Source organism: Pelmatolapia mariae, linkage group LG20 (assembly GCF_036321145.2).
Source record: "Pelmatolapia mariae isolate MD_Pm_ZW linkage group LG20, Pm_UMD_F_2, whole genome shotgun sequence".
NCBI lineage: Eukaryota > Metazoa > Chordata > Actinopteri > Cichliformes > Cichlidae > Pelmatolapia > Pelmatolapia mariae.
In genome coordinates this window covers 8,298,181-8,320,822 of record NC_086244.1, presented here as the reverse complement: position 1 = coordinate 8,320,822, position 22,642 = coordinate 8,298,181, and the positions used below count along the sequence as shown (strand labels likewise).

The window sequence follows — 22,642 nt, the reverse complement described above, 5'->3', positions numbered from 1 at the left end:
TGTCACGTTTCATAAGTGGTATCAGTATCGTAGGGAAAATGTTTAATAGAAAAGTGGAACAGCGGGACATTAAAATAAACACACCGCCTGAAACTGTTTGCTGACATTGTCTTAATATTGCAAGTGCTGCTTATTAATATTTGCTGATATAAACAGAACGCAGCATTAGGGAAAGAGCTTTCCTTTGTTTGTTTATTTAATTTGACATGCTCACAATTGGATTCTCAAAGGAGCATTCATTTTGAGTCAGTGCAGCTGAAAGTGCAGGCACAACACAACACACCTGAGTATCCAGTGATGTCCATGGCCTTTAGGTTCCTGCACTTGATGACAGTAAGTGTGAGTCTGCCTGCAGTGGGCAGGTAGCATAGTGAAAACATGATCTCTCCAAGGTCAACACTTTCCTGCGGGAAAACAAACACAAGCACAGATGAAAAAAAAAGAATCTCTTTTAGTTTCACATTGACATTCAGCCCGGTGCTTCGATTCAGGGAGAAGTGATGTACAATAAGTGTATTGTCTCTTACTGAAGGTTTAGTTCTGGGATCAATGCTTATATTTTGTTTAAAGTCAGCTCTTTGTAACCACTACAGCACTCAGACTGAAGAGTGAGGTCTGCATAATGCACTATTGGGTTATCTGTTTTGAAGATTCTGAAGATATCTGATTCCCCGATTAGTCTCACAGCTGAGACTAGCTATCTATTTAGAGCGCAGATTACACATAAAGATGCATTAAAGAGTCAATTTGATGCAAAATAATGCAACATTTCCCCTTTTTTGTACCAAAAAGCAGCTGCATTGTGCTCCTGTTCTTGGATCTCTGCACCATCCATTTCAGGTTTAATGCAGCATATATTTTTATCATAAAGCACACTGCAGGTTGGAGGGTTGCCTGCATTTTCTTTAGAGTTCCTCTGTCTTTAAGATGAGATTTCTTTGTTAGACTGGGGTAGCAGAGAGACGTGAGGATATGAAACTGCAGTTTGATTTGAAACAAGGACGGCACTGCCCAAAAGGGAACTGTAAGCACTAACAAGGAACCTTAAAGATTAATTTGCATGAGAGAAGAAACAAATAATTTCTAGACAGATGCATAATACTATACATTTCTTAATTGATTGTTACATTATAAAAGAGCTTACTAAGAATATACAGCTACCTTGAGGTCTAATTGCAATCCGTGTCAATGTTTAGTCGCTTGGCATGGTTCTGTACTCCTCTGCATACATTTTACACTACTCAAGCAGTCATTCAAGGCCAAAAAGGTCCACCCTGCATTAAGTTTAAGACCAGACATCTCTAAAGGAAATGTTAGTGGAAGTTCAAAAAGTCTTTGATCAGTTTCTGACTTTGCATTTGCAAACGATTATGAGAAAAACAGTTATGAATTATTAAGTGAATGGAAACCCAGAAAGCAGAAAATATGTCTTCTGTACTTTACACGACTTGTTCATCATTTTGAAATGTTTACATCTGTACAATTATAGAAAAATCCAGTACATATTTACTGTATCTGACATGTGCAAAGAGATTCTTGACTCTTTTATTTTTGGAGTAAAGAGTGGGACTCCACCCAACAGAGACATTTAGGCAATGCCACAGGTTCACAAGGAGACAAATTAATTTGAGAGTCAAGTGCATTTTTCTATAAAATTAGTTAAACAGATTAGGTTTGACCCATTTTCTGTTCATCTGTAGATCTCATTTCCAGTGTTTTATTATGTGCACCAGAAGGTGCTAATGTTTCAGAATTATATTACTCTAATGTGTTTGGTATGACCTTACCAGCTGGTAGTTGGATTCATCTGTGTCCAATCAAAGCCTAAGTTATTAACAATGTCACCCGTAGAGTGAGCCACATATGGGGTGACTAATGGCGCATGGCTCATTTTACACTGAGGAAAGCACAACACAGACTGAAATGTTTGCACTTTTTGCAAATGTTTTTTTTTTTTGTTTGCTTCAATGGACCTGAAATATATCAAAAAGAAATATTTAAAATCCAGACTGGTGTTTGAACTCTTTTCTTGTTCTCTTTGTCAGAGTCTTGTCTTTGTGCACCACAACATTTTATCAGTTTCAGCTAAGACTCATGGACTAGTTAATAACTAGTTACCTCCACCAAGGAAGTTGTTTATGGTAGTCTGTGGTAGATTCTGCCTGTAACCACAATAACTAAAAAGTTTTGAATGATTTCTAATAAAACTTTGCAGGGGGGTAGAGTCGATTAAAATTTGGCTTACATCCACCAAGGTCATCAAGGTGAACATATCGACTTATTGGTCGAAAAACTGGCAAAAAGCCTTATAACTTTGAAACTATGAGTCTTACAAGTGTGGTGTGTATTAATATTAATGGAATATATAGAAAGTACCATATCACATTTGACCTCTGACCTCTTCTTAAAGGTCAACAGATTGATCTAAAGGTCAAAGTGATAATTATGCTTTAAAAAGCGATTTAAAACTACATTTCTTACTGCCATTGTTTGTATTGATGACATATAGGCATAGAGGATGATATATAACATTACCTTGGACCTTTGACCTCTTCCTAAATGTCAAATAAGATTTCCTAAAAAAATCTCCTTCATTTTTGAAACTATGCTTAAAATTTTACTGCCTATTTAGAAAAAGATACTGGTGTATGGTCACATTTGACCTCTGATCTCACTTTTACATTTTGCATGTGCCTTTCTTTCAAGCTGACCCAAAAATGTGTTATATCTTTAAATAAAGTTGTGGTGGGGCGTGGTCTGCAGCGTGGCTGCGAGGGAGGCGGACGCACCTGGACATAGAAGCTTGGTCGGGTCTGCCATGGAGTTATTACAGTGGTGCCAAAACCCAGGATTGGGCACGACAGACCCGACAAAGTTTCCATGCTTTTCAGCATACTTCTTTTATTTATGGTTGCTGTTACAAACACGGTTGCAGCTTTTCAGCTCGCAACCAAACACACACATGAACAACAACACAAACTCAGGACCCAATATAGACTTTAAAGCCAGCGAGGCGTGATTGCGGATGCCGTCCAGGAGTGCCCGCCTCCCTCGCAGCCACGCCTCAGACCACGCCCCATCACAAAAGTATTGTTAGAAGCTGCCTATTTAATACATGTGGTCAGAGGCTGAATATGTTGCAAAGAGTCCCAAAATGTGACAACAAGATAAACAGCTAAATGAAGTCACAGACACATGCGACCATATTTGGAGGAGCATCCACAGACGATCTCACTCTTGCACCGATGTAGGAAGTAGCAACGTGTCGTACATCTATATGTTTTTAATGAATGTATAGTCTATGTTTTGGATCATAGTTGTGACCTGATCACCGTCATTCCCCTCCATAGACATCCATCATCAGAGTTGTTGTTGTCTGGTATCAACGCCAACAGAAGACGAGTATTTACTTTGCAATGATGCCAAAGAGAATTGAAAGTTTCACCGCTGTCAGAATTTAGATGTTTCCAGATCATTGCCAATGGCAATAAATTAAAACAGAGTACATCCAATTCACATATTAGGGCTCCAATGAAATGTAACCCAATTACACACGCAATCAAAGTGTGAATCAGTCTTAAAAACAGGTTTGTACCATTAAGAGCTCTCATAGAGGAAGTCGAAAACTTTCTAAGCACAGCTGACAGTCCTGCGTTGAGTCCCTGCTGAGCTAATAGTCTCAAGAAGAATGAGTGTCCTGTTATCTGTCCCATGTGAGTTATTAGCCAAAAGGGTATTAAGGTTACACAGACCCCTAATCACCCTGAATGAGCTCAGTGAGAACCGCACTGATTGGCAAATCCCAACACGTCTGTCTGAGTGCTGCAGTCTTAACGTCTCCTCAGACATACAGCTGAGATTTGGCTTTCTGCGCTGCCGATGCGAGGGATTTTGTTTGAAGGGTGTGAAGGTTGAGCCATAATGTGAGAGCACAGCAGAAATGTCAGACGTTGTAAAAGCATAAAGTGACACTTTGATTGTTCTTGTAGAAATGCAGGCTGTTTTGGTGCCAGTCAGTAACATCTGCACTGCATTAATCATTTCTCAGGCGTGTTTTGGCAATATAAGTCAGGCTGTCTCTTTAGTGCACATTAAATTCTCTAAAGAACAATTGGATGGATAGCCTTAAAGTTTTTTTCATGCTATCAATCAAAAAACTGTTTAGATGTTTTGCTCAAAGCAAAAAGCCTCATGATGGCCGGATGAAAAGAAGGGAAATCACCACTGATTTGAAGGCCTAGAATGATCCTAGTGATTACTGAACTTTTCATTTTAGGTCAGTGCTTTGGTCTATGAGACTGCACTCTGAGACTTGGTGCTAATTGGCAAATGATAAGATGTTAAACTAGAGCACTCGGTTAAAGTTGTTTTGACACGTGTAATGGAGAACTCAACTTTTATAGATCACCCAGATGAGCATATCAGAAACCAAATATCCACTTCAGTCAGACTCAACACACCAGCTCCCTGGTACAAAAATATCAGATTGAGCTTATAGGTACAGTACTGTTAAAAGGTATTGACTGTTTTCTTATTTATTTGCACATTTGTGACACTTAAATGTTTCAGATTATCAAATACGTTTTAATATTAGACAAAGATAACCCGAGTAAATAGAAAATCCAGTTTTTAGTGATTAACCACATTAAAAAAAAAAAAAAAAAGCTGAGTTGAGTTTCACTAGCCGCACCCAGGCCTGATTGCTAGCAGATCTATTGAATCAAGTAATGACTTGAATAGAATCTGTCTGACAAAGTGATGTAGTCTTAAAGATCTCAAAAAGCTACACATCATCCAAAGAAGCAGCTGAGAAACAAAGTAACTGACATCTATCAGTCAGGAAAGGCTTATAAGGCTACTTCTAAGGCTGTGGGACACCAGCAAACCACGGTGAGAACTATTAACCACAAACTGGGAAAATGCAACATGAATTGTCTGAAGAATTCACAACAAGTCAGGGTGTGTGCTTATGTGCATCATGCCCCGCCTCCTTCAGCTCCACCTCTAGATTAAACCAAATGAAATTTTTTAGCAATGCAAACATGTCTGACACCAGTGTTGGGGAGCAACGGAATACATGTACCGGTGTTATGTATTTAAAATGCAAAAACTGTATTCCGTTACTTTTACCACTTAAATAGGTGATAATTAGAATACAGTTACTTTGCTGAAATAAATGGGTTACACAGCAGTCTTTTCTCGTTTCATATGTTAGGCTATCCCCTCTCTAATTTTGGTAATTCACACATTGCCAGAAACCCAAACAAAACACGCAATAAGAGGCTCTAATGTAAGCGTCCTGTTAATGTTGGTGGCGTCGGTTATACAATGGACCTGGAGCCAGCACAACAAAGCCAGCAGTGCATGGGCAGGAATGCATTTTCTACTTGGAAATTCCGACACCACTTCACATTTAAAGAAGAAAGGGATGGGTGAAATCTGACTGTGGAATGCACACTCTGTTTGCCAGCAACCAAGCTGCTCTTAGCGTCAAAAGACTCCACCTCCAACCTAAAAAAAAATCTGGAAGTAAGTTCTTTTAAAAAAACTAACATTAGCCTACTGCAACTACCTTGTTTTAGTTGTGATAGCCACCTGGGTTATGTTCCACTTCAGTATCTTCAATATACTATTGCTGTGTAATTTATTACTATTAATGACGGCTGCATTACAACCTGCTAGCTGCAAATAATCATGTGCACTTCTGAAAGTTGACAGAAAGAACACATATTACTGATACAGAAATAGTTTTCTATACAAAATCACTGCAAAAAGTGCAGCCTTACCTAATGTTCACCCACCCTAATCTTATTCATTTTACATTAAGATTGAAAAATCTAGCTGGTATTGCTTTCAGAACTGCACATGATTATTTGAAGCTAGCTGGTTGTTAATGCTATCCATCAAGTCTAACAGTCTGCAGTCTATGAAGTAACCTCAGCTAACGCTAGCTAACAATGTTAGCTCGGTGGCGAGTAGCCTTCAGTAATAGTAATAAATCACACAGCAATAGTATACTCATGTAGTTGTATAAAGCATGACAAGTAATCCAAAGTATTCGGAATATGTTACTCACATTGAGTAATGTAACGGAATATGTTACAAACTACATTTTGGGTCATGTATTATGTGATGTGTAGTGGAATACATTTTTAAAGTAACCTTTCCAGTACTGTCTGACACAGACAATCTCCCAAGCCTGGACTTGATTCTGGTCACATTTTCGCGGTTTTATGTGCAAAAGCAGCTTTGACGATAATTACTATGCATCTTCACTCTTGATGCTCTGCTGAACAGAAGGACCTAACCCTATATTTTACAGAAATCCAAAATGGACTACAAGTTGAACCCACTTTTTTGCCTTCAGAACTGCCTTAATTCTCCATGGCATAGATGTGTGTTCTTCAGCCTACCTTGGTTTTAACAAGTGGTTATTTAAGTTACTCTTGCCTTCCTATAAGCTCAGCACAGTCTAGCTATTCTCCTCTGACCTCTGGCATCAGAGAACTGCTGCTCAATAGATATTTTCTCTTTCTCAAACCACTGTCTGTAGACCCTAGAGATAGCTGTGTGGGAAAATCCCAGTAGATCAGCAATCAACCACACCACATTCAAATCCATAAAATTATCTTTCTTTTCCATTCTGAAGTTTCATTTAAAGTTCCACCAGGTGAACTTCAATATGTCTACATTCCTAAATGTCTAAGTTGCCAGTGAGTGTAGTCTTGTGCTTTTACTTGCTGTCTTGTTGTTCTCTCATTTCTCCTCTTTTCTCTCTTTCGCCTCAACCCCCAAAAGGTCAGTTCTTAGGGGTTGAGGCATATGGCTGCCTCTCTCTGAGCCTATTTCAGGGCTTTCCTTGTTAAAAGTGAGGACTTCCTTCTTACCTTTGCCATTTGCTAGCTCACAGGGGATTCTCGGATCAATGGAGTCCCTCTTGTAATATTGTACAGTCATTACTTTGCTATATAAAGCACAGTGTTGTGGTAATATAAAAATAAAACTGAATTGAGGCTAAATAATTTAAACGACTTTCTTGTCGATGCAACTTGCACTGCTTCATATTCTACCATATGGATGTTTTATTACAACGAATTTGGCTTTCAGTCCCAGTCAGAGCTAATAAATAATGCTACTTATCAGCCATTTAAAGACCTTCCCAGAATAGCTACACTGAACACACATGAGAAATAGTCTGAAGTGACTAAGTATCTGGTCTCCTCTGGATTCTTTATAAAAGTCACGCTTGTGGGTTGATGTTATTGATGACTATCGCTCATTGATCTGTGAAGTGAGAAGAGCTGCTGGTTATTTTTTGTTGCTGTGCCTCACTCTGCTCAATACTGCTGTCTTTTCCGCTCATTAAGCTGCAGAGTGTTGTACACAGTCTCACATCGAACACTACATCATACTGTATTTGTTTTCTGTTTTAACTAAACCCTCGCACCATCTGTGCCTTCTTTATGTTGCCAATCTGGAATTTAATACGAGCATGGGATTTTGTCGTAAAATCATTTGGTGGTTCAATAAAGTTTGTGTGCCAAGGAGAAGGCTCCTTGCTTTTCTGCCCACTAAGCAATAATGTTGAGATTACTGAACAGCCCCTGAAGAAGTCCAGCAAGAGTGGGGGTGGGGCTTATGAGAGATATAAGGGCTCAGACGAGGTGATAAAATGATGAAGGGTCCGAGGCACCTAACACAAACAATTTGTTCCTAAAAATGGCCCCTGGATGTTGTCAACAAGTAACAAAGTCAATAGAAAAATGCCTGCATGAGTGTGCAGTGAGTCAAAAATATTCTTTTATGGCTTTACATAAATTTTTATTCTTCACTTTGAAGCTCAAGGATCTGCTGGGAAATAATGATTTCTTGCTGCTAATTTATGTATTAGCCTAAAATGTAGTGAGGTTTTAAGCATTCTGGGCCATATTTGCCAGCGATGGTGGAGCATGACCACAAATACAGAGAGCTTCTCAAGGAAATCAGATTGTTTGTGTTGATGGAGCACTGAGGTGAAATATGAGCATCCAGAAGCCGGCAGTGTGCTTCATTTTAAATTCTATCATTTTTCAATCTTACATTTGCATCTTGATTTAGCTATGATGAAGATTTAAAATTAAAAAAAGATTTGATTTAGTCACAGTTGTATTATATTTTACTTTATAAATGGCACAGTGCCAGTAATTTGAACTAAGGGAGATATATATGTAGATATTACTAAGAAGAACCCACTAGATCAGGGGTGCCCAACTCCAGGCCTCGAGAGCCGGTGTCCTGCAGGTTTTAGCTCTCACCCTGGGTCAACATACCTGAATCAAATGATTAGTTCATTACCAGACCTCTGGAGAACTTCAAGACATGTTGAGGACGAAATTTAGCCATTTAAATCAGCTGTGTTGGATCAAGGACACATCTAAAACCTGCAGGATACCGGCCCTTGAGGTCTGGAGTTGGACACCCATGCACTAGATAGACTGTGCCCTTATTCACGCTATCCTACATTGTCAAGATGATTTTCATGTCCATGTCCAAATGGATACTCAGGTCCTCAGTTTATACTAAGGGGCCCAAAATATTGCCCACACCACTGCACCACCAGTTGCCTGAATTCTTTGTGAAACACTCAGCCTGTCTGGCACCAACAACCATATTAGAAACTTGTCTTTCTTCCAAATTTTAATGCTCATTTTTAATTTCAACAGGTCATCTTCCCTTATCTACATTCCTAAATGCATTAATTTGCTGACTTGTTATTGGCTGATTAATATACAAATGAGCAAGCATATCATGAAGTGGACACTGAAGATTTAAACTAAAGGATGTGAATCTCTCTGTCAGACTCTTTAATATCGCATCACTTTCATTCACTTGTTACTCATTTGACTTTGACTCTAATAGAAAAGTTGAAAAAGTCAATAGATTCTTACACTGGTGGCATACTGGATGTCCATCCATATGTTTGTCTCCCTGGAGAGGTCTGACGTCTCAAACAAGTTTTCCATCACCACCTCACCAATCATATCATGCCGTGAAAATCGATCAAAGTCAAAAACGCTCATATGGAGCTTTCTAGCAGCCAGCTCATCATAAGGCACAGGAAACTGGAAGCTCTCACTGAATGTGGGGTTGAGTGTCTTCCGGTGGACGCGAGTCTGGAACTTCTTGCGGTCGGGCAGCAGGTAGACCTTCACATAAGGATCAGATGTGCCACATAAGTCCTTGGCTGGTAGGTCTACTGCCTTGAGGATGTTGACAAGGAGAGACTCATTTTCATAGTCATACTTGAGGGAGAAGTTAATCTTGCCACAGTTTTTGCTGCTGTCGTTGGATGAGTCCTCTGATTCTGGGGCCTTCTGTTGGTAGAGCTCTGGCTGGATACGACCGATGCTAGTGGGCTTTTCATCCTTGTCCACCATGTAGTCATTTCCTAGGTCTAGACTGCCTACCTGCATCTGCCTGGGCAGGTGTCTTTTGAATGAGTTGTGCCTACAAGGACAGAAAAGAGAAGAATAAAACAAGTGGGAAGGAATAGCTGTAGTTTCAGCTGTGGTGAAACGATAACATATTCTCATTTTCAACTCGTCACAGACTGACATTTGGTAAGGAAAGTCTTCCTGTAATTTAATACAAAAATAACCAGTTTAACATTTCACAATGTAATGAAAAATGGCAGCCTGCAAAAATCCAGTAAAGGAAGATGGGACTGCAGATAGTAAAGTGACAAGACCTCCAACCAGAAGACAAAAATAACAGTAATTAGTCATTTGCAGGACTGCTTTTTTAACAATTTGATATTACTTTTGTTTTTGACATTACCATCTTTTTTTTTGTTTAGTTAGGTTTAGATATTAAAACTATGGAATCGGGTTTAGAATATTAAATATTTTATACTAAAAATATTTTAGTTTAAAATTTAGCCTTCTCTAGGACAAGCACATATTAAAAGGTCTTCCATGTGCATATGACTTCTCTGACATTTCCTTGGTTTTCTTAATTTCAAAGGATACAGTCTCACCGTGTCACAGCATTTATTTCAGATTCTGAGGGACCCAAAGTGAACACTATCCGACTAACATGCATGTTTAAAAAATGATAAGACTCAGTGCTTTTTAATGTGATGTCTATGAGTGTTCGGCATCCGACTCTGAACTAAACTAGTGTTGGCACAATACAACCAAATGTGTTACCTTATGTCTTCTGTTATAGTGGCAGTTGATCAAAGTTAATTCTTGCCTGAGAAAAAAAAGAATTTAAAGGCTGTGACCTGTATTTCTACAGTAAGTAGGCCTGTATTTCTGTTGTATGGGACTATCACTATCACTGACACCTGTTGGGAAAATTTGAACAGGAAGTGTAAAAGTTAAAAGTCAAGGTTAAATTTACTGTGACAGCTCAGTGAGCCCCAGTGGTGTGAACATAAATATGAATTCTTATCCTTTAAAAATTTATCCTGTCTGTCTTTTTATTGGTTTCTTTGTCTGCCAACCCCTCCTGAACCATCAGGAGTTGGCATTAAGTCGACCTAAAAGCTACATGAACACTGGAAGAAATTCACTTGTCAAGCCTCAGTTTGACAGCTGCTCGTTTTTGGATCTTCCAGTTGCTTAGGTAACCCTCTAATGTATTTACTGCCAGGTCACATGTCAGTCACTGGTATCCTATATTGTTACTGGTGGCTGCTTTAATTGTTTGGAAGATGGAAGATGATGAAAGTTTATCGCAGGTTTTACCTACTTTGCCGATAGTTACCCGAGGGTTCTTATCTACATCAGATATATTGATGTCATTACGTTCTCTAGTAATCTTCCATCAACTGGCAAAAGTTACCTGTTTTTAGCATTTATGTACCTATAATATGAAAGCGTCCTATAACTCTAATATCATGACAATAACATGTAATTTATATCGATAGCCACAAATTATACATGCCTAGCAACCACCTAGCAACGAGGTAAAATGACGCCTTTTAAAAAAAAAAAAAAAAAAAGCCTTTCTCAATGTAAATAATTGTCTTTTTGCTTACAGCATGAACAGGCTGTACAATACTGTACCATGGGCATGTATTAGTATGCATAATAGCTATAATAAATCATTGATGTTAACTAGGTGGTAACGTGGAGTTGTGCTTGTAAAGCTGCAAGTAATTTTTTTCACACTGTGTTATATTTATACTTGTGAAGAAAGTCTTATAGACATTAATTTTAAGCTGGAGAGAGGTGCCTCTGAGGCAGAGTTCAGTGTTCTTCAATGTTATTTATAATTTACTATGGAGGTATCAAATTAGAAAATTTCAATCCTTATATGTAGCAGTGACTTCCCCCTGGTTTACACACTTTATTCCACATTAAATAACACCATGTCTTGAATTCTGCTTACGCATAATCCTGCACATATGTACACATATTATAAATAACCACATGAAACAGTCTCATGTGTCATCAGATTTGCATGCAAATGCATGTATGTGACTGACCGAGTGGAGGAAGCTGGTTCAGTTGTTTGCCTTTGCATGCGTTGCGTGCGGCGCAGGAAATGCTCCCTCATGGAGAGTTGCACATCAGTGGGGATGTCAGGAGAGGTATGGCTTATCTTCACCGCAGCCTCCAGGAAACCAATCGAGCCCATGGGGTCCTTCACCTTCTCTGTTGCCATGGTGACTGGCGTCTGCTGGGGGCTGGGTAACAGGAGTGGTGGCTGAAGTGGGCAGTGCTGTGGGCCACGGGCCGGGCTGAGGGATGGACTGGGAAAGTGGGCCTTAGTCCGCCAAGGCACCCAGCACAGCTTCCAGGAGACAAATGTAAGAAGTCCCAGCAATGCCAGGCCACAGACCACAAACACACCGAGCAGGAGGCCAAAAGTAGCGTCTGGTGACGAGCCACGGGGGCCAGAAACAGAGGATCATACAATATGGATAAACAGATGGTGATCACAAGGGTGAGAGGGGACAGAGGACACAGAGAAAGAGAAAGAGTCGGTTAGGAGATGATTTTTCAAAAGGCCTGGTGCTAAATCTGGTTCTAATGTAAGACTAAGGACGGCAAGCAAGCACTACAAGATTCATAAATATTAAAGTAACCTCCATTTGTCTTCCTTTGGGTCAACAGATAAGAGAAGCATGGTAGTGTAAACAGAATTTAAATGTGTGCATGTGTGTAGTGTGAACTCATACAGGGATAATTTTCTATGACATTACACTCGCTCTAGTGGTAAAAGTAATTATAGCCTGACAGATGATAATAATAAAAAAAACCCCAAACAATGTAAAGTGTTTAAATTTGTAAAAAGGCTCATGAGAAAAGGACCACGGTGTCAGGAGCCTTCCACTGGGATTCTCACCATGAAGCAGATAAAGCGGCCGGGCACAGTCAAACTCATTTATTTTATGGTATGAAAATGCTTTCCGGGGAACAAGCAGCATACAAAGAGCTGGAGATGTACCAAGAATGCTGACAAGCACTCTGCAAGGATTCACAGGGACCACAGGGGGAAAAAAATTACTAAACACAGGAAACATACAGGCTGCCTCTCTCAAATTTCCCTTTGGGGCATCTTTCTTATAGTAATTATATCTCACTATATAACGCTTGGAGTGTCTTCCATGTGCTTCGACGAGGATCTCCAATCTTTGCCTGAGTGTTCTTCTCCATGCACTGTGATTGCTCAGATTTAGCCGCAATAACTCGTGCCATGGAGCGTCTCATGGCCTCTCAAAGGATCCTCTAACCCCCCTCTTCTCTCGACATAACACCACAGAGATCAGCGGCAATACGCACTCAGTTTACTATCTGATATTGACCCAGCTCAGCCTTTTCTATAAGAAACTTGAGGCATTTGAGGCTCTGTTTACTCATGGTTTTAATTTTAGAGACCATATGTAATATGTAATTAGCAATCAGGCAGCTAACGTGCAATATTTAATAGCAGTCAGCAGTCAGTATTTTTATGCTTTTTTAAATTATTTTAGCTTATAGGGTTATTTAAAAGATTAAGTGAATTTTTAAAAAACAATTTTGTGTCTGTGTCCATTTATCATTTGCCCTGCATCTCTGTCTGGTGCTTTTACTCCATGTCTTTGTCTTTTTCCTCCTTAGAGATGGTCGGCCCTGCCTTTACTGGTTCCTTGTTTCCTTATCAGTTCCTCCTGTGTATTTAAAATCTTATCTTTACCTCTTTCAGTTTCTAGTCTTCCCACTTATCTATTTTCCTTCCTTTTAAGTCTCTGCTGACTCCCACTGAATACCTTCTTATATCTTTAAGTTGTTCTCTAAAATCTGGCTGTTTAGTTCTGGTTTTTATTATAAAATGACATCACATATTGGTTTGTGAAGTCCCATTTTGGAGCCTTGAGCTGCTGGCCATTAGAAAGAATGCAGATTTAAGACACTTTACACATTATCTTCACTTTTCAGACTTCGAGGCCAGTCCAGTATTTATGTACACAGTATATACAGTTTATGGTTCACCCCTATGTGGGTTTAATTTCTGCATACACTCACCTTACCTGCTGATCCTTATAAGCTTTGTATGAAAATATAAGTATTACTTATTTATTATCAGTTATGATCAGTATTTTCTTTCTCTGGTCATTTACTCCATAAACCTCTTTGATTTCTTTTAAATAAGCTTTGAAGTTTAAAATTGTTTTAAGAAACACGCGACTTTAATATTTATCTCTAAAATACATTAGAATTAAAGTATAAAGTTACAAAGAATTAAAATGCTTAAGAATAGCTTCTGGTTTTTTACGTCATGTTTCATTTTTTATTTGTCCAAAGTGTTATGGAAAAAAAATCCCTACCCCCCTTTTTGCACAAATTAAGAGCTTTGATGTTTAAAATTTGAAACTAAATGGAGAGTCCACTAAGAAGAATTTATAGCTTAGCCAAGCAGCGGTCTGGATTTCAAGTCTGGAGGATTTATGCCTGAAGAGGATTTCTTGGCTGTCCACAGCCCTGGCCTCTCTGTGTCATCGGAAATTTCACACAGCTCCCCACAAAGCTTCATCTCAGCTGGACTGTCGTTTGCCGAGTCTTCATCCCCCGTCACGGCAAATTGAAGCTGACCCTGCGCCGTGCAGTGAGATGTGCTGCTGCATGTCTGTTCTGACGATATTTTGCTACAAAATACGTTGACAGGTAAGAAATTTCATTTAAACATGTTAACACTGGCTTGTTTTTAACAACTGCAGCAACACATCTTAAAACACAGGTTGACATTTGAGTTGGTGTCCAGCTCCACCTCCATGTTTGTGGGATGTTCTGAGCCTTAGTCATGTTGGTATTGATGAATTTTGGCACTCCATTTATTGCATTTAATACAAAATCGTGCACTAAATTTTAGAGCTTTGGGGGATGTAAATAGGAAGTCAATATTTCCTGGTTTTAATATATTACTTGATATTTAAACCTTTATTCATGTTTGTGTTTTTGTAATTTGACATTAAAGCTATGGGGAATTAGCTGATAACAATTAGGTTTTATTCAAATTATCTGACATTAAATAAAATGCATAAAAACATCATGGCTTACAGTCAGGTTTCAGGGTTACAAGAAGTGTATATTGTGTCATATTTGATATGTTTAAGGGTTTTCCGTTATGATGAAATACAAATATAAAATGCCCTCTGGAAGGGAAAGTCACACTAACTCCAAATTCAGTTCAGTCCCCTCAACACACTTTCACTCCATTTACATGTTTGCATGGAGGATTCATCACATTAAGTGCTTTTCAGACCAAATAGCCTGAAGTGGAAGTGGGTTATAAAGTCCTCCAACACAGAGTCTAAGCTTACTAACTACTGTGGGAAGGTAAAGCATGTGACTATTTCAAGAGTGTCAGCAATAAACAAAAAGAAATGCACAGTTTTTGTATATTTTAGATAATAAATTCCAATATTGACTAGAAATACCAATGTATGAATATAGAAAAGTAGGCTAATTAAAGAAAATGATCAAAACATCCAAATGAAACTGAATCAGTGCACATCTTCTAATAAGTGGTAGATATGATCTTAGTATGCTGATTACAAGGTCATCTCCAATCTTGCTGCTGTATTTCTACAAACCCCTTAACTTAAGAGACCCTTCATAAGCTTCAAGTGTGACTCCACACACTAACGGAGTGAGAGGGAGTAAGGGCCTGACTAGAATTAGGCTTATAAGTGTATATCATGCCTGTAGGCTCTGATTTGATATTGGGTTTGAGTATGTATTTTTATACTGCAGCTCCAAGTACTGACCATGTTGATAAGGGGGTCTGTAAGGCACACACAATATCTAAAAGTGAGCCTCGCTGTTTGAAAACCTCTTCACTGAAGTACTACTCAAGGTGACTTGTGTAAACTCGCAGGCACACATGAGTTCTTTGTAATACAAAGTTCAGACTCAAGTATTTTAAAGTTCACATTTTCAACTCTGGAGAGAGAACTACACGAGAAACTCTAAACGATACTTGAAACAACCACACTTTAGACAAACACAGACAACCCTTCTTTGAGGAACTGGCAAAAGATGGACGTTTGTCCAGTCGGCATCTATTAACCTTTGCCGAGGTCGCACGCTGGCTCTGTTAATTTTGCTCACAGAGGTAGATTCAGCTTCATCCTCAAACAGTAAGAAAGAACTTATATTTAAAGTCTTATGCAAAATTTTATTCTCCCACCAAGGGCAGCTGTAAATTGCCAAAGATAGGCCTAACTAGAATAACGATGGATGTTATGCTGGCAGGGTCATCTCGGGAGGTCTTAATATGAGTCCTACAAATCCGCACCTTTTATTTAAGAAATCTTTTGCTTGTTAGGTATCTGAGGTAAAAACAGTGTGCAGCACAAAGCACTTCACGAAGTAAGTTTATTTCATTTTTTTTATTTCAAACATGTGCCTTCACAATCATTACAAAATATCATTCCATTATTTGTTTGAAAAGGACTAGGCAGAAGTATATACCCTGCCAACAGATAAGTTGCCAACAGATGACAAAAAAGTGGAGACATATTTAAACAATATCACTCTTTTTCTGCATGTGTTCTTTCACTACCTTGTACCAGAGGCGGATTTGGTGAGTTGTGCATCCTCACATACACATGTCACAGACAACATAATAAAACATAGCACAAAAAATACTTTATGTGCTGAACACTGCAAAAAAAAAGATTCAGAAAGTCTTAGCATCTTGAAAAAAGAAGGCAACTGGACATCTTTGAGTTCATGAAGACACTTGGAGAGTGCCAGGTTTTTAACACCTATTGGGGTCAGAAGATGCCAAAGTTCACATTTTTAACTGAGAAGAGGAGGCCACTGCGTTTGTGTTTACTGTGAACGACCATCACTGAACAGAGGTGCAGTCTGCAGATCCCTTCCCACGTGCTTCTACTCCACTCACACCTCGCCTCAGGTGACCTCAATAGGTCTCATGATGGGCGAGGGCAAAGTTTCACATGAGACAAGGTGTGCCGTTTTTCACCCCTTGGCTCATGAAATGATTCAAATGGCATAAACAGGTAATAACTGAATAACAGATAATAATCATGTTTTGGGGGGGGGGGGGGTTCAGTGTAGAAATGGGATAGTGTCCTAAACACAGATGCTCTCTTTTGCATCACATTTTGCCTCACAGTTAATTTCTGAGTAGAAAATAATCTCAAAGCTGTACACATTACATTTTCTGACCCTTAATGGATGTGATCCCTCTTTTTATTCCTGTAGTCTCAGTATCTCACATAATTTCAGTCGTAGTGTTTTCTGTTTTCAGATCATTTGCAGTCTCAGTGGATTCAGGATGGGCTGATGGCTTGCAGTTCAAGAAGGAACATAATAACACATTTCAGCCTGGCTCAAAATCACTTGACACTTCCTGTACTTGGCTGGGAGCAGACTTTGAACTGGACTCAAGCTCTGCCTGACAAAGTCTGCCAAAACACAAATCCAGACAAGAGTGCTTATTGAGGAAATGTTTGTGCAGTGATCTTTTGTTCCTATCACAGCTCCACTGTCACTTCTTGAACTTTTGCACTTTCTATGGCAGACGCCGTGCTGGGTAAAGGTATAAAAAGAAATAGAGACACAGATTTTTTTTCTTTAATCATCCATCTGACACCACTGTTAATGAGAAGGGTAGTTTTTCCTGTGCCTGCGGTACAAAAATAGAAATGATAAAGGCAATTTGCTGCTAATTTCTGAGTGCTTTTATTGTCTGTCAGTGTTGAGAAGATGTGACAAACTCAATGCAGAAAGCTAATGAAGCAGTGATAGTGAGACAGAGACAGAGAGCTGGTATGAATGCTTGAGAAATAGAGAGTGATGGAAAAGCCATTGTTCTTCCTCTCCAGACAGATGGGTAATGGAGCAGAGCTGCGTGAACATATTACTCCCTCTGGACACAACCTCGCCTGACAGCGTGAGACTAAACTGACCTCAGGGTTTACCACACTATTAATGATCACACCCACGCCACAGAAGAGTGGACTCTCACTATCCTGCAGTCAATCAAAGGGGTCTTTTTGGGGTCCTTTCATGCTGCAGACGCCTTTTTCACAATCAATACTGCAGAGGCTGACTCACACTCTCACTCCAAAGCTCGACTTTAGGGCAGGTGAAAAGGGCAGGGAAGTGAAGTATGGAAGATAGGATGTTCAACTATGGGCCTTGCGTGAATGCAGCTCGAGCACTTTCAAATCGTTGTGGCATGCTTACCCTTTCCCACAAGCTGAAGCACATTGAGGGCTGAGGCATGCAACAGGTTGCTGCTCTCTCTGCTGCCACTGTGTGCGTTTCAGTACAGGCCTAGTTTCTTCTTCGAATCAAGCTTCCTTTCATCAGATATTTTGTGACGGTGCCCAAGGGGTTTTTGTTTTATTTGACTAATGTGCTTAAGGTCTGACCTGGTTTCCATAGTTACGCAATAACTAGAGAAAGTATGGATCCTCCGTGTTTGCTCGCAAGAACCAATTCATCTCTTGCCCTTGTAGCTCATTGACATTGAAGGTGGACTTCAGCCGTTGTGCCCTGATGCAGATTATGGGATTACTGAGGCTGATGGCTCTGTCATTTTTAAGCGAGTAAGATTGCAACAATAGTCTCAGTGAACTGAAAGTATTATTTTAAACTAAACCTTTTCTAGGCACTAAAAAAATTGGTTTAGATTTACTTGGTTTAACTCATTCTGTCTTCACCCCACCATCCTTCTAATGCTGATTTTGTGGGTCTGACAAATTTAAGTTATGTTGCACCCCGGGATGAGAACATGCTGGCAGATCTTAAAACATCCTGCTAATAAAAAAATTACATTCCTTTAGGTTGATTAGAGTTCACATTTGTGTTTGCTATACTAAATAAAGAAGTAATTTTCTTGTTATTTAGTATAGCCAGTCACTTTTATTGCTAAGTAAATTTACACATTAAAAGGTATTTGGTGGATGATGATAAGCACAGAAGCGGTGAGTGAAAGGCAGCATTGTGATGTCTTAGATTTTCAAATATGAATGCAATAGAGCAAAACAATATGCGAACTATATGAATAATATAAATAACTGCCTGTTTTATAAGAAGAGGGACCTGCACAATAAAGTGGACTCATTCTTTGCAGTCACTGTGGAAATTTAACCTGTTGTTTAAGTTATATGAATCATAATATTATGGATGTATGTAGCACAAAAATAGATGGAATTTAAATAAGTTAATGCATGAATGCAGGCATATATGAATAAATAGGTTAAACCCTCTGGTCAGTAACATGTATTTATGCATAAACATGCAGATAAAACACGTAGGCATGCAGAAAAAAAGCTAAATAACAGGTTAGGGTTGGTAAAAATAAGCGGAGCGGTTGATGTATTATGTATTTTCATATTTACAAGCCGTATTTACTTTAACATTTTCATGAATTTGAGAATTTATATCTGCACGCAGACACATTGCATTTACCCTCCACAGCTGTAGACTGAAGTTAGGACCACCCACCCGATGAACTCAGACATGCAGAAAAAAAGAAAGAGTTACTTCTGCATACTCAAGTCCTTGTTTTCTCCCCCATACTGCAGAAGCAGATGTGTTGTCTTCCTTCTGGATATATTTCTAAGAAAACTGAAAATCCTCTGAAATGTTACTTTGCATTGACTTTTCCTTTTATTACAGCTTTTATTTCTGTAACGATTTGGGCAACATATGGTGTAGAGTCGACAGCAGAATTTAAAGTACTGCTTTATTGTGCCCCCTCTTCCCAGCAATCCTGTGGCTATGTTAACAACACAGATTGAAATATGGAATTTAAATAGGAAAAGAAATAAGCAGGGGTAAAAAAAAAAGAAAGAAAGAAAAAGCCTTCTTAAACAAAACCCCCCAAAGATTTCACAACTCGATAAATTCCTAGAGTCCCTAACTACCCTCGGTGATCAATAGCGACAGCTGTGCCTTGCACTGCTGGGCTCATTTACCTAAAGGGCGATTCTGTGAGGATGGTGGTGAGTGCTGGTGCTGTCTGTGCCCCACACACTGAAATAACTCATCTTTTCTGCCTTTCACACAAGGCTATGACATCTGATATTTCTGTGGGGGAAAAACAGAAAAACTGTCTTCATGACAAGATAGAAAAAGCAGTCTTTGGCGATTTCATGTATTTACCTGACATGACAAATGAATGTGTTTCTGCATCTCCCCACAATGTACAGATTTCGTTTTCCAAGTAATACTGAATAACCTGCGGCAGCTTTTAAAACTAGTTTCAGCTCAAACATAAAGAGCAGTGCAGCAGATCTGTTATTAATGGTTCCAACTTCCAGAGAAAATTAAACTGGTTCAGGGAAAGAACACATTACACAACAGGCAATGACATTTCATGGAATTAGAAACGTGAGCTGACTTTGCACAGCTGATTTTAGCCCCCAATAGGCTTTGTATTGTACAATCTCCTTAAATTGTAAATGTTTCCCAAACACACTTGTTTCAAAGCTGTCACTAGTGGCTTCCTTGTCTTCTTTCCCTAAGGGGTGAAATAATACGCTCTAATCTTGATGTGGGTACCTCAGCCATTTTTGGATTTCTGTATCCCATGGTGTCGTTTTCAGAGCAATCGGAAAATCCCATAATCCTCCAGATCCCCAAATCCTAAAGCCCCGACACCACATGTGAAGAGGAGTTTAGGCCCCAGCAGTCTCTGAGACTGTGGGAAAAAAATAACACCCTCACATTTTCTGTGAGCATCTTTTCACGCTAAGGTGGGAAAAGATGCTCATGCTTTAGGGAAAAAAAATGTCTAAACCAGCCTCAATGAAATATAATACCCCCATTAGTCATTGCTTTAATTTGAATTGAATGTTTTTACAGCAACGGTGGTAACAGTACAATTACAGCACCCAGCTGTGTTGGCAGTGAGACAAAAGGGGACAGAACCTTTTAAAGACACAACACTTAGTTTCTTTCCTCCCTGAAGTGACCTCAGGCGCTTTAAGTGGAAAAAAAGAAAAAAATAGTGAATATTGGGTAACATGTCAGAAGCATCAGAGCAGACAAAAGATTTGGGGCGATGCCGCGTCTCTGCTACATCCACTTAAAACCATTTGCCCCCGATAGTCAGCTCAATCACTCTGTATGGTTGACAGTTTGAAACCTGTGAGGCCAAGATATACTGTCAACCAGAAATGTGTCCAAATACTTCTGAGCTGTCTGTATGAGCAGGTGGTGTTTTTTTGTTTTTTCAGCCTGAGTTTTGTCAAAATACGCCGCAGAGATGTCGTGTCCAGGAATCTGTCACTGTGAAAACGCAGACAGCTCAAGGATTCGGGCTGCTTTGGGACAGATTTTTGCCTCTGGAATGCAAAACGCCAAATATATTCCGCTGTAGTTATCCATATCATTTAAAGATTAAGTAGGACGCAGCTTGTGCATGTATAATTTCCAAACACCTCCAAAGGATATAAAGGTTTAAAATCTTTTTTTAATTCCATATTAACGAAGTAGAATTTTGTGTTGGTTTCACAGTGCACGAAATAATCAGATTTCTGTTGTTTTTGTCCAGCCATGTATAATTTACTCATAATTAAGTTAACCCCTTAAAGCAGCAGTGCAGTTTCAACCTGTTTTCATTCCCAGGGTGTCCAATAATCCAGTTTTTGTCAAAGTTGTTGGCAGATATGCACCATGGCATTATTGTTTGACCATAGTGAGATGAGTCTATCATTTTCAATTCATCACAAGCTCATAAGGATGCTTGCAAAGGACCGGCATTTAAATGCACTGGGTAAGCATATTTTTTCATTCAAACCTATGCCCATATTTTTGTGATGTAAAAAATGAGAAGTTGATTGAAAAAGTGAAAAAAGGTGCACACAAAGGTTTAGTAACACAAAGTTACTAAATGGGATTCATTGCCCAACATTTTTATTACTGTTTGCTCTCTGTGTCTAATGCCTCTGCTAATGATGTGTCACCTTGTGAGAAGGACACCTTCTGCATATCTCTGCAACTGCAGTAGCAGGTGGCAGTTCTCTCACTGGTGCTTCTGTCACTCACTGGGAGTTTTAACTTCAGAATTGCACAAAGTAACACTAACTAAATCATTCAGGACATGATCGTGCCATTTAAATCAACTTTGCACTTGGTGTTGACGTTCAGTATGACATCTCCATAAGGTTAGGGCCAGCTGACTGATAAAGAGGGAGCAGAGAAGTCCTGGCTCTGCACAAAGGCTGATTAAAATCATCTACATTGATTCCCCTTGAAAGACCAATAAAAACAGCACTTTGTCAGGTTTGAAGAGTAATGTCTCCAGTGTGCCATATCTGACACACAACAGTTAGTCTGCCAAAATAGCTCTGATTAAACTTGCTTTGCTTTACAGGACAGAGGATGTCAAACAGACTTCTGACAGTAAAGTTTAATGTATACTTCTTCATTAAAATGACTGCAGAAGAAGAAGTGACTAGAAATGTTTAGGGGGGAAGGGCGAAGCTGAACAGGCCAACCACAGATGCTGCGGAGCTGCACTCACTGCAAATTTCTAGGGAGGTGCATTTCAGGTTATGATGTAGGGTTTCAGAAAAGTTTTTGGTTATGATGTACTACCTGCAGTGTAGATTTAATGCAGAATTGTAAATCTACAGTGATTGTGTGGCTCACAGAGCTAACCCAGCAGAAGCCCCAGAAGAAGACAAAGTTTTTGGGACAACTGAAGACTAACCGCCACCACCATGATGAGTAGATATTTTAGTTTCCTGCTTTAAAGAGAGTGTTTTTTCCAAGTGCGATTGCTTAGCCATGTTATGGTCCTAGGGTGTTTATTTTTGGTTTTGATTTGTTGCAAATATTTTTCATTTTGGGCTTCTGTTCAGGTTTTATTGTCGTTTCACATGCCTGAAGTTTTGATATCTGTCTTTATTCAATTTCTGGGTTCCTGTTTTGATTTCTTTAATCTAGTACACTGCAAGGTTTATTTCCTGTGAAATCTTTGAGTGTTTGATTCCTATTTTACCTTATGGCTATTCTAGTTATGAGTTTTGGTTTCTTGGTTTCTGTTAGTAAAGTGCAGTGTTTCCCTGTCTGTTCCTCCCCCTGTCTCTGCGGTTTGTCTTTTTTCTCCTGTATTTCCTTTTCTAGCTTCCCGTTTAGTGTGAGCCTTCTTGTGTCCATGTTTACAATGTCTCCTTTGAGTG

The 22,642-nt window shown here is 39.2% G+C and overlaps 1 protein-coding gene across 1 annotated transcript in view; it reads right to left on the bottom strand.

Moving 5' to 3' along the window:
- The window catches only part of syt6a (synaptotagmin VIa), an 83,214-nt gene that overhangs the window by 13,227 nt on the left and 47,345 nt on the right, over window positions 1–22,642 (bottom strand). Inside the window, exons 2-4 of the mRNA XM_063463542.1 lie at window positions 11,474–11,864; window positions 8,928–9,486; window positions 284–404 (exon numbers count right to left, since the gene is read on the bottom strand). Coding sequence (XP_063319612.1) covers window positions 284–404; window positions 8,928–9,486; window positions 11,474–11,864 — 1,071 coding nt within the window. The remainder of the gene's footprint in view (window positions 1–283; window positions 405–8,927; window positions 9,487–11,473; window positions 11,865–22,642) is intronic.